General features: G+C 45.7%; 1 protein-coding gene across 2 annotated transcripts in view; it reads left to right on the top strand.

The window, feature by feature from the left end:
• The window catches only part of RAD17 (RAD17 checkpoint clamp loader component), an 89175-nt gene that overhangs the window by 60722 nt on the left and 15670 nt on the right, over positions 1–12783 (top strand). For both annotated transcript variants that reach the window (XM_068127566.2, XM_068127577.2), the window contains 2 exons: positions 2204–2289; positions 9096–9242. In XM_068127566.2, coding sequence (XP_067983667.2) covers positions 2204–2289; positions 9096–9242 — 233 coding nt within the window. The remainder of the gene's footprint in view (positions 1–2203; positions 2290–9095; positions 9243–12783) is intronic.

Raw genomic sequence — 12783 nt, forward strand, 5'->3', positions numbered from 1 at the left:
GTGACAATTGAAATCACCACATATGAGGAAGGGAGAGTTGGGATGGGTAGATAGAAGTTGGTCCATATTATCAGACAGCGAGATGTAGATGGAGTCATCACTGTTTGGTGGACGGCACAACACACATATGAACAAAAGGTGGGAGCGAAGGGGAAGCCGTAGCCAAAGGTATTCCTGGGGGTGAGGTGGAGAGAGGGCAGTGCAGGGCGAGTGAGGAAGAGAGTTTTTTTATAAAGATAGCAACCCCACCTCCAGGACGAGGCTCAGGTCTATCATACCGGAGGAGGGAGTAACCTGGGAGAGATACCAAGGAATCAGAGACATCATGAAGGAGGAAAGTTTCTGTTAAGCAGATCAAGTCTGGTTTGTCAGAAGCAACCTGTATGGAGAGATCAGTCAAGTTTGAGCGAAGGCCCTGGATGTTTGAGGTCCATACCGTTAATGAAGAGGGAGGGGGAGCCTCGGATACAGAACGGGGGGGGGGGGGGGAGCGGTAGGGTAAGATGTGGAAGAGGTAGGGAGTTCTGTTGAAGGTGTGTCAGAGATTTCAGAATAGCTTGGAGAAAGGGAAGAATGGGGCGGACAAAAGGTTTGATGGTGATTGGGTGAAGCACAGTGAGGTGTTATTTGAGGAGGGGGAAGAGCGAGGCAGAAGGTTGGGGGAGATGAAGGTGAAAATTGGAAGGGGGAAGAAGCGGGGAGGACGCTTTGAGGAGGTGGGGTGAGTGGGGAGTCTAGGAGGGGAGGAGCGAGGGAGAGTCTCAGAGGGGAGGGGTGTGGGGGGAGTTTAGGAGGGAAGGGGCAAGGGGAGAGATTTGAAAGGGATGGGTGATGGGGAGGATTTGGAGGGGAGGGGCAAGGGGGAAGATTTGAAAGAGATGGGTGATGGGGAAGATTTGGAGGGGAGGGGCAAGGGGGTAGATTTGGAGGGGAGGGGTGATGGGGAAGTTTTGGAGGGGAGGGGTGATGGGGAAGTTTTGGAGGGAAGGGGTGATGGGGAAGATTTGGAGGGGAGGGGCAAGGGGGATGATTTGTAAGGGATCGGTGATGGGGAAGATTTGGAGGGGAGGGGCAAGGGGGAATATTTGAAAGAGATGGGTGATGGGGAAGATTTGGAGGGGAGGGGCAAGGGGGTAGATTTGGAGGGGAGCGGTGATGGGGAAGTTTTGGAGGGGAGGGGTGATGGGGAAGTTTTGGAGGGAAGGGGTGATGGGGAAGATTTGGAGGGGAGGGGTGAGATTGGATTTTGAAAAGTGTACGATTAATGGGAAACGAACATTTATTGCAAAATGAGTTTCTTGAGACCTTCGAGTCAAAAATACGTTTGAGGACGCTGAAGGAGGGGTGGAGTGCAGGAGAGTTTCGGGAATGTAGAAAAAAGGAACTGTAAGAGATGGAATTTTTTTTTGGAATGAATAGATTTGGTGAGCAAGTCGAAAGCATCCTTTTATAGAAGAAGAAGAAAAAGGTGGAAAAATATATGACAGAATACAGTTCTTCAGGGGAAAGTTTAAACATTTTTAACAACGTGATCACGTGATCACGAACAATGTGATCGAAGAACGAACGAACAAATAAGAACAACGAATAAACGAATAAGAACAGAGAAGGGGGGAATTTTTTATTTTTTTTTTCGTTGACATTTTAAACAAGGAAGTATGGGGTGAAAGACTGGGACAAAAACAGAGAACGAAAGTAATTGCAGCGCAATCGACGAACCGCTGAGAGAAAAACAAAGCCTCAAGGTCGGACACGGTGGCCTACTAGGCCTCAGAATACGCGACACGAATTAACCGACGATTTTGTATACATGTATGAAAAATTAACACCGAGAATCTTACTAAAGACACACTATAGGTACACACACCGAAAGATAGATACAGTTTCGACAAAAACACAATTGTGAAAATTTACTTAACTTCGAAAGCATGAGCGCATGGACAGCTTCGAAAAGACGTGACCTCCAATCTTCAACACTTGTGATTGTGTTGAATTATTCTTCAATAATTGTGTTATTTTTTGGCATCGGTGAATGTTAGAATTTTTTTCTCATTATCTGCTGGTAGATAGATCTGACTATGGTGCAGTATAAACACTATAACTATCAAGCTGGTCAATTTCCAATGATATCATTTGTTACCTTCAGGCTTTGTTAATCATATCTTGTTTCATCCTCCTGAACTAAAATTATGTCCCAATCTAGGAGATGTCTGTTCTGTGCCCAACGTTCAACACTTGCCTCCACATCTCTCCGATCATGAGCGGCAGCCTCTGCTTGTTGACCCAGAGGTGAGTTCTGAGAGAGGTGAGACTTGAAAATATTTTTTATCGCCGCCATGTTGTTTTAAACTATTTTTTTCATACACATATTGGTGCTATTTCATGTTTATAGGTAGGTATTGTTGGCTGCATTCAATAGCCGTCACTATTAAGTTACTTTGAGTTTAATCAAAAATTCATGCCTTTTAAATAGAGACTGAAGAAAATATAAAATAAACAGCCATCTGGCATACCTTTCTTGCAAGATAAGCGCTGTATAATAATAGACATCTGCTCTGCTGTTTTTTTTTTTAAGTGCGTTATTTTTACCTTTTCATGTACATGTCTTTACTCTTTCTCAGTAAGTTATTCTTTACTCTTTCTCATAACGGATTAATTCGTCAGTTAAAGCTGAAAAATAAATGGAACGTAATTACTACATTTACCGGTTGTTGTTGTTTAATCTAATGTAATTACTCTTGGAGAAATCTTTAACTTGCATTGGACTAAATGTTGTTTTTTTGACTTGATAGTTTTTAACGTTTACACGTGTACACTATCAACGAACAAATCGTGTACATGTTTAGCAAAATACACGGATATCCAATCCACAGGCCCTATTTAAACACTCAAGTATTCAACCGTTTACTGAGGAAGTAAAACAATGTGATTTCTGAAATGATGTATGAATGCAAAATGATGCATTTTACACTTGCGTCGTGCTTACACTGATCCAGTTATGCTCGACTGTCACTTTTAACCTGCCCGTTGTTAGTGCGAAATGTGTGATTCAAATCATCTTTTTCATAAGTTATTTAGCATTTTAGACGAAAGAGTGGCAATTTCAAGATTGATAACCGCAATTGTTCTGTTCCTGCATGAAAATTGGAATATTGGAATATGAGAAATATTACTGGATGGGAGGAGTCTGGTTCGTACTATTTCCTGATAATACAATTGTCTTGCAGTGCCCTTGGTTGTAACACACACACACACACACACACACACACACTTTTCTCCTTTCACCAATAGTGGCATATCTTCTCATACAACTCATAACAACTCCAAAACCCACCCTTCCCCCCACCCCAGCCACTCCTTCCAAACATGATTAATAATAAATATAGTCATTTTTAACTTGCTGTATGCATCGAGAAGCCCCAGATATGACCTTCCTATCAGTGTTAAGAAGCACCAAGGTTTGGTAGAACGTGCCCATCTACGAATCTTTGGGCCTTTCACGGGCCATATTGTTAGGAGTTTTTGCAGTATGGGTTGCAAGATATCCTCTTTTTGGACGAGTAGATCAGGTCGTTCTCCAAATCTTTCATTGTGCAGAGATGCACCCATTTCTCTCAGGTACGTTTCCATTATTTTTGGCTTATTTGAAAGCTTTGTGAGCCGTTTCATGCTAAAATCCTTATCTGTCACGCTGAGTACATGTCCAGGCTGCCCCGATGGACCTCATTACGAAGGGATTCTTCATTGCGTGCTGAGGAATCTGGAGTGGATTACATTGTTATGAAAGTCAAATCCACAACATTGTCCGAATAGTAGGTTTAATGACAATTCGATCTCTGGCAACATCCTGTAGAAATACAATCATGCAATATATCTGGATTATATAATCAAGGAGAAGTTCAGCAATTATCAATCAGTGCAAGCAAGCCTAGCACCATTCGAGTCTACGTGTCACAGATTAAATGTCACAGGAATGATCCGGAGCGATGGCTGTCCGAGTTCTTATAGACGCCTCTCAGTGGTTGGAGAGAGCATAACACCTGGGTTCAACTTAGATACAATTTCATTACATTCTCCCCGCCGTTAAAACTACACTTCCGCTAAGGCAGGAATCAAGCACGCAGCAGCAATAGTAGGGCAGCGATTGTCCGTCCATGTCAGTCGGTCCATCCGTAGCGATCGGGGTGACGAATTTCCCTTCCAGCACGGGTCCGGAAACTACCGGGTACTACATCTCCAAGTCCGGAGTCCCCTGCGTCGGAGTAGCCGCCTAAGTCAGGTGACGAAGGTGGCACCACAGAGCCTTACCGGTTGGGGTGTATTTGGTGGCGAGATGGCCGGCAGATGCTCCATAGGTGGAGCAACGGGAGAGTCCATAGACTCGTAAATTGGTTCGTCGATTTCCCCGCAAGGGGCCAGGTGGCGTACGGAGACAGTTGACTCGCGTCCATCAGACATCAACACGCGAGCATGATCGGGATTAGCTTGGAGTACTTGCACCTTATCCACTAGTGGATCAGACTTACTCATGCGAACCGCACATTTGAGGTAATCCGGCCCCGGCTCTGCAAGCCAACTAGGTAAAGGTCGGATACTACCCGAGCTCCTCGGGTGATGAAACATCTGTTCGTGGGGAGTTTGGTTGGTTGCCGTACACAGTAAAGTCCTGATCGAATTCAGTGCCGCAGGTAACGACCAAGCCCATTTATCTAGGCCTCGGCCGAGGGACTTAATGCTTAACGTGACGGCTCTCCATATAATACCATTGAAGCGTTCGACCTGTCCATTCGCCTGCGGTCTATACGGAGTGGTATAGCTAGAAGCGACATTATGCTGGAGTAAGAAGCTCCTCACCTCCTGGGACAGGAACACCACACCTCGATCGGTATGCACGTAGGCCGGATTCCCAAACATAGAAAACAAGTTCTGCAGGCACCGGATAACCGTGGCGGCTGTCATATCTACGCACGTGAAAGCAAAAGGGAATCTCGAGAACTCATCAATGATAGTGAGCAGATAACGAGAGTTACTCGATGCCGGTGAAGCCGGCAGTGGCCCTTTGAAGTCCATCGCCAATCTCTCCCACGGCCTAGTTGCTCGGACCAGTGTTCCCATAGGAGGGTTGTAAAAACGCGGTTTGAGTTCAGCACATACAGAACAATTGCGACAGACCTGGCGAATGTCTTCAACCGAGTAGGGCAAGTTACGACCACGCACAAAATGAGCAAAACGCGTTACCCCGGGATGGCACAAAGTGTCGTGCAAAGCGCGCAGATCCTCCAAAGATATGAGGCCCGCACACGTTGCCAGCCGCGATAAGGCGTCGGCAACCAGGTTATCCCTCCCAGGGCGATATTTGATTGTGTAGCAGAAATCGGCGAGTTCGATTCGCCAGCGAGTGATTTTCTCATTCTTATGCATTGAGCATGCAGGGTGTTGTACATAAACGCAACGCTCTGTTGGTCCGTGATAATTTGGAAGCATCGTCCGAGCAAGTAGGGACGCCAACGCTGAATCGACTCGACGATGGCATATGCCTCCTTTTCGACAGACGAATGTCTCCGCTCAGTGGAGGTGAGAGTTCGCGAAAAGAAGGCCACAGGGCGCCCCGCTTGGGAGAGAGTCGCAGGTATCGCATGATCCGATGCATCACTTTCCAAAACAAAAGATTTATTTTCGTCAATCGTCGCCACAGCGGCGCCAGCGATGTCGGACTTAAGGCTATGGAAAGCGGCCTTGGCGGCAAGGCTCATGGGGAATGCTTCGCAGTCCACAAGTGGGCGGGGCTTCGCGGAGAAATTTTGTACCCACTTAGAATAATGAGCGAACAGCCCGAGAGCACGCTTCAACGAAGCACGATCGCAGGGCGGGGCCATGTCGAGCAAGGGTCGCAGACGCTCCTTATCCGGAGCAACAGAGCCATGGGTCACGGTGTACCGCAGAAGATCTATCGTGCGAGCGGAGTAACGACATTTAGCCTCATTCATAGTTGAGCGATACCTCTGCGCGACCTCGAGGAAGCGCTTCAGATTAGCATCATGGTGTTCCTGGTCATACCCGCAAACCGTGAGATTGTCCAGATATACAAAGACATCGGTCAAGTTCTCCTTAGCGATGAGGTCGTCCATAGCCCTCTGAAAACAAGTGACCCTGTTCGTGACTCCAAAAGGTCGCCGGTTGAACTGGTATAACCTTTGACCCGATTCAAACGCTGTATAGATGCGATCGGCCTCAGAGATGGGGATTTGATGATATGCACTACGCAGATCGAGAGTGCTATAGACCGAATACTGTGCCACCTGTCGAACCAGGGAGTCCATTCCCGGAAGGGGGTAGGCGTCCAGCTGTGTAAACCGATTAATCGTCTGCGAATAGCCGATTACCATGCGTTTGTGATGCGCTTCGCTTCGTACCACCAGAACCTGGGCCCGCCATGGCAACCGACTAGGTTCTATGATACCTTCCTTTAATAGCTGGACCGTTTCTTCCGCAATGAATTGCGCGTCAGCTCGTGAGTAGCGTCGCGATTTAACCGCTACAGTTGTACAGTCCATGGTCATATTGGGGAACAGCGACAGCAGCTCAATTTCCATCCCTGCAAGAGCACACACAGCAAGCGTATCAGTGCCACCAAATTCCATTTCCAAACGTCCATGTCGCTTGAGAAAATCATGTCCTAACAAAACTTCTGCACATAATGCTGGTAAGACCATGAGATGCACATGCGGAAACATTCGTCCCTTAATCACAAGCTTCAGTCGACATTCCCCTTTTGTGCTGAGCCATAGCCCCTGAGAGGCCATAAAGATTTGGCGTCTTGTCCCAAGAATCGGCCATCCATGTTTTTGCACAAGTCGAAAATCAACATAACTATCCGTGGAACCTGTGTCGATCAAAGCATTAGCAAAAATTCCCTCGATCATAAGTGGGATTATAGCACGAGCCAGGCCAGGTGGACCTGTAGTTGTCGAGGCGAGGCGCTCGTGCCTCACGTGTGGATACAACGCCAGCTAAAGTCTTTCGTGCCGTTGAAATCGTTTGTAAGCCAGTCGTGCCGCCTCCAGAGGGCGCATGTGCCACGTGTGAAGTTCCCAGCTTTCGTGCCGTTGCAGTAGCTTGTAGTTCATACATGCAGCCTCCGGATGGTGCTCGTGTCACGCGCGGAGTTTCAAAGCCAACATTAGCCGTTCGGGTGGCCGATCCAGGAGGTTGGCAGGGTGTCGGAAGAATGCCGGCCAAGGACGGTCGCACCACTTACTGTCGTGTTTGCGCCACTTGTTTAGTCGGCGCGACGAGTCTCACCAAGGTCGAGCTCTCAGCTAGGGGCCCACGGGAAGGGGTGATCCCCATCAAAGTCGGGCAAGGCGCCCGGCACACCGCTAGGTCCGCTGGCTCGGCGATAAGCACATTCATCGTCGAGCGGGCTCGTTTGCCCCGCGACGATCGGCAAACTTTTGCAAAATGACCCGGCTTTGAGCACAAATGACATGTCGCATTTTTAGCCGGGCAAACAGACCTGAGATGATTCCGATTCCCGCAAAAATAGCACGTAGCATTACCTGCGGGCTTGGGTCCAGCTGCTGTGGCTGCCGTGAAGCCCGGATTGGGATCCTCGGGAGCGGCCGGGGTCTCCGATTCTGGCGGAGGTGCCGAGGCTGCATCCACGACCTCGGCGGTAGCTCTCTCCGGTCGAGTTTGTCGAGATATCCCCGCAGTGACGTATGGGTGTTCATACGCGTCGGATTGTTCTCGTGCTTGGGTATAAACGTGACATAGCCGTAGTGCTTCGGCGAGTGTCAAATCGGCTTCTTCAAGAAGTCTATGTCTGACGACTGGGGACCTAAGTCCTGCGACGAAAGAATCGCGAACAAGGTCATCACAGGTTTGTTCATGAGTACGTACCTCTGGGGCACTCTCGTTCAGTAGACGTCGGAGGTCTTGAGCAAAGTGATCTAAAGTCTCTGTGGGCTGTTGTCGTATTGCGAGCAAATGCCGGGAATAGACCACGCTTCGTTTTTTAATGTAAATACGCTTCAGCTCTGCCACGGCGGCATCGAACGTTTCACATTGTTCGATTGCCCGGTACACGTTGTGGTGTACCTTTGTTTGCAGTACGTCTAGTTTCGTTTCATCGGTGACGACGGCTTCCTGAGCCTTGAATTGGTTATCCAAGGTTTTCAGCCAGTGTGTCAATTCGGCAGCCGCGTCCGCCGCTTGAGGGTCAGCTGCGAATATCGGCACCTGGATCATTTTGTGACTCGCCATGTCGCTCTCGTTCGCCTCTTGTTCTCGTTCAGACGAAGAGACGAATTGTCATTAATTGTTATGAAAGTCAAATCCACAACATTGTCCTAATAGTAGGTTTAATGACAATTCGATCTCTGGCAACATCCTGTAGAAATACAATCATGCAATATATCAGGTTTATATAATCAAGGAGAAGTTCAGCAATTATCAATCAGTGCAAGCAAGCCTAGATCATCTACATATACGCACCATTCGAGTCTACATGTCACAGATTAAATGTCACAGGAATGATCCGGAGCGATGGCTGTCCGAGTTCTTATAGACACCTCTCAGTGGTTGGAGAGAGCATAACACCTGGGTTCAACTTAGATACAATTTCATTACATACATCATTTTGAAAGTTTCGTATTAGCAAAATTTTCAACTCTGAAATGACTTTTACATGCATTCTTTTTTTATGACTCTGCAGCTGAAAGCTGAAAGCATAGATTGTGTTTTCGGATTGTCCTTCCTTCCTCTATTCCTTCCTTCCTTTCCGTCTGTCCATTCTCCCATCAGACCTTTGTCACGAAAGTAGATGATGCAGCAAAATTTCGAAATCTTTTTGTCTGAGTCTTTCACCATTATGTTTTCTGTGGACATGTTGACAGAATTTGGTTTAGAGTGTTTTGTGTGGCATGTGCAACAGTTTCTCACGTCAACATTTGGAAAAGTGTAGCAGTTTGCTTTTTCACGAAATGAATATCAAGCACTTTGCTCATTTTCATATGAAAATGCAAGAACACATGCATAGAAAAATGAAGTCTTTTGGTGTTAGAGTTTTACTGGTGTGTATGCATTTGGTGCAGTCTGTGTTGCAGCGGTTGCCACTGAGTGGTGAACTCTTCTTCCTCTATCTGCATCAAAATTATTTGTCCTTCCTGGAAGACCTGGATGATCTCTCTGCTGCAGCAGATGCTTTCAGTTTTGCTGATGCGCTCACTCGGCACTGGACTGTGAGTGAGCTTTCCTCTTTTCCATGCTTTTCGATCCCTTCTTGGTTTATTCATTAGTTGTTGTTTTTTTTTTACCTTTCTTGCACCTTTTCTCCTGTCTGTCTGTGTGTTGTCTGTCTGTTTGTCTGTTGTGCCCTTTTCCTATTTACTAACTGCCACCCTTTCTTGTCCATTGGCGTATTTTACCCTTTGCCACTGCCGCTGCCAGAGTTCACCATCTGGTTGGTGGGTTGGTTATAAAAACATTTCTGGGATGTTTGTGAATATTTGCCTTTGTTGCTTGTGAGCCTTGTTAGCACTTATTTTCAAGTTCACTATTTAGCTCATGAGTATAAAAACCTTTGTGGCAAATGTCTTGCATGATGTTTCATTTCATTACCTTCGCCAGAGGAGAGGGTATTATTACCTCCGCCACCAAATGTGGATGGAGGTTATGTTTTCACCCCTGTCTGTCTGTTTGTCTGTCGAATCCCAAACAGTCTGTTTGTGAACAAAATATCTCAAAAAGTTGTGGACGGATTCGGACGAAATTTGGCAGAGATGTAGCGTATGTGACAACGACGAAATGATTAGATTTTGGTGAAGATCCGGATTCGGATCCAGCCATTAGAATTTTTAAAGTGATTCTTCGCCATTGGGAGATAGGGTCAAAAACGATACATAGCAGCGTATCTCAAAAGTTAGGGATGGATTTGGACGAAACTTGGTGGACAGGTTGTGAGTGTGACAAGTGAGAATCGATTAAATGTTGGTGAAGATCCAGATCCGGATCCAGCTCGTAGAAATTTTAAAGTGATTCTTCACCATTGAGGGCTATGGCCAACCAGGCGGAGGTATGCTCTCTACCGAGAGCCGTTCTCGTTGCATTTGAGTCCGTTTGTTTGTTACTTGCCTGAAACGGTTCCGGCAAGTAAGTTGGTTGGTTTGTCTGTTTGTCTGTCTGTCTGTCTGTTTGTGCGCAGTACTACCTCTACATCGTTGCACATATAATCGCCAAACTTTACACACATATTTGTCTTGCCCTGGAATAGACTGTGCCCAATTTTAACTCTCTCGGCCCAAGGCCTCCATTATGACGTCATAATTCGATAATTCGACAAGTACAAAACTTAATCCAATCAAGATGTAATTTCTTGAGCGTCATGTCGGCATAAACTGGTGGAGAAAAAAAAAATGATGACGTCATCGGTCACGTGGTTTGGCCGCCATCTTGGAAAAACCGAAAAACTTTGCACCTCTATATCTCCGAAAGTGCTGAATAGAAAAAATTGAGGCATGACTCATCGTAAAGAACTCTCCATGGGGAATAAAATACGTTAATGATGATGTCATAGGTGCCTCCATGATGACGTCATTATTCGGCAAGTACAAAACTTCATTCGATCAAGATGAAATTTCTTGAGCATAATCTAGGAATAAATTAGTTTAGAAAACAAACAATGATGACGTCATCGGTCCCGTGGTTCGGCCGCCATATTTGTCCAAAATGGCCGATTAAAAAATGTACATTCCTGCAAGTCCTCGGTCTCTGACCGATTTTTCATTTGTCTGTCTGTCTGTTTGTTTGTCCGCAGAGAATAAATATGATTTTCTCTGCAACCGTTGGTCCGATTGACAGGAAATTTTCACCATAGGTGCACCTCCTCCTGTTGAATTTTTAAAATGATAATTATGACGTCATAATATGCCACGTGGTATGGGTGCCATCTTGGAAAAACCGAAAAACTTTGCATCTCTATACCTCCGAAAGTGCTACATAGAAAAAATTGAGACATGGCTCATTGTAAAGAACTCTCCATGTGGAATAAATAAATAAATAAATAAAAACCACCTTTAGAGGCCATTTTTCCCCGCAAGCGGGGGTTGGCCTTTTTCGGGAACTGTGGTTGTTGTTGTTTTTCGGTCCCCTTTTTGAAGCAATGTTTTACGGCCGGATGCCCTTCCTGACGCCAACCCTTTTTGCCGCCTTTAACGACAAGCAGGGAATTACCAGTGAACTGGTACTCAATTTGCCGACCTCGGAAGGATGACAGGCTGAGTCAACCCCCCTGGCGTTAATTCAGCGATTGACCGGGATTCGAACCCAGGATCCTAGGATCCTTAGCCGGCACCCTAGCCACTAGCCCAACACCAGGGATTGCCCAACACCACCAGCTCATTGTAAAGAACTCTCCATGTGGAATAGCATATATTAATGATGTCATACCTTCCTCCATTATGACATCATAATTCGACAAGTACAAACTTCATCAGATCAAGATGCAATTTCTTGAGCGCCATGTCGGCATAAACTGGTGGAGAAAAAAAAAAAAAATGATGACGTCATCGGTCACGTGGTTTGGCCGCGATCTTGGAAAAATGGAAAAAATTTGCACCTCTATATCTACGAAAGTGCTGAATAGAAAAAATTGAGACATTGTTCATTGTAAAGAACTCTCCATGTGGAATAGCATATATTAATGATGATGTCATAGGTTCCTCCATTATGACGTCATAATTCAACAAGTACAAAACTTCATCCGATTAAGATGAAATTTCTTGAGCATCATCTATGGATAAATTGGTGGAGAAAAAAAACAAATAATGACGTCATCGGTCACGGGGTTCGGCCGCCATATTTGTTTTAACACAAAAACCTTAAAAACCACTAAAAATAGTCCTGGTGAGGGTCTGCAATCTCTGATTGTTCTTGTTTCATATGCAACCTGTGGCTGCTGGTTGCATTATTGCTGGGAGTGCAGCTGTGCCACTTATACAATGCTAAAAAAGCTATGCTGTGCCATTGATGAAATGTAGGTCAGGGCAGGAATTTTGGAATATAGCCAGTGTGTCGGCGATAGCTCACCTACTTTTCGTGAAGCACACCGTAGGATCCTTAACGCCCACCAACTAATCCCGGCAGTATCCCTGTCCAGTTTAACATCCATCCAAGGGACGGCACACAGTGATTAATCACCCTGCCTGTAAAACAGCGGGATGACAGTTTATAGCTTGGTTGGGATTCAAACCCAGGCTAGACAGCTTAAAGGCGAGTGTGTGTTTCTCTATGGCCTTCCTGCCATTCCTTTGCATGATGTGAGGCTACTGTAATAGCATGTTCAGGTATATGCTTGTGGATGATGAAAGGCAATAAAGTGTGACTTGCACTTCAAAAGCAAAACATGGTGAATGCAATACTGTGCATTATAATTATTTTTCTCCACTTGATTAAAGTTGTATTCCTTCTTATTTTATAAAATCATGTTTGACTTGTCTTTCAGATATTGCAATGTGCAATATTATTATTGGTGCTTGTGCAATTGTTAAGATGTACTTTTAGCTTCTATGCAATCCTACTCATTAAAGTAAGGAAAATGCATTGTTACGTTTGTGGGGGTAGGCAAGAAATACCTCATAGGAAAGGTAGAGTCGTGTAGATTAGCATGCTCCAAGTATCGTGAAGCCATCTTGATGTACGTAAGTAGGAAGTCTGTCCGGATAAGAGCGTTTGCATGTCGCCATAAGGGGCGTGGCTTTGTGCTAATTAATTATAGGGCTTAAA

This window comes from Myxine glutinosa, chromosome 1 (assembly GCF_964187855.1).
Source record: "Myxine glutinosa chromosome 1, kmMyxGlut1.1, whole genome shotgun sequence".
Taxonomy (NCBI): domain Eukaryota; kingdom Metazoa; phylum Chordata; class Myxini; order Myxiniformes; family Myxinidae; genus Myxine; species Myxine glutinosa.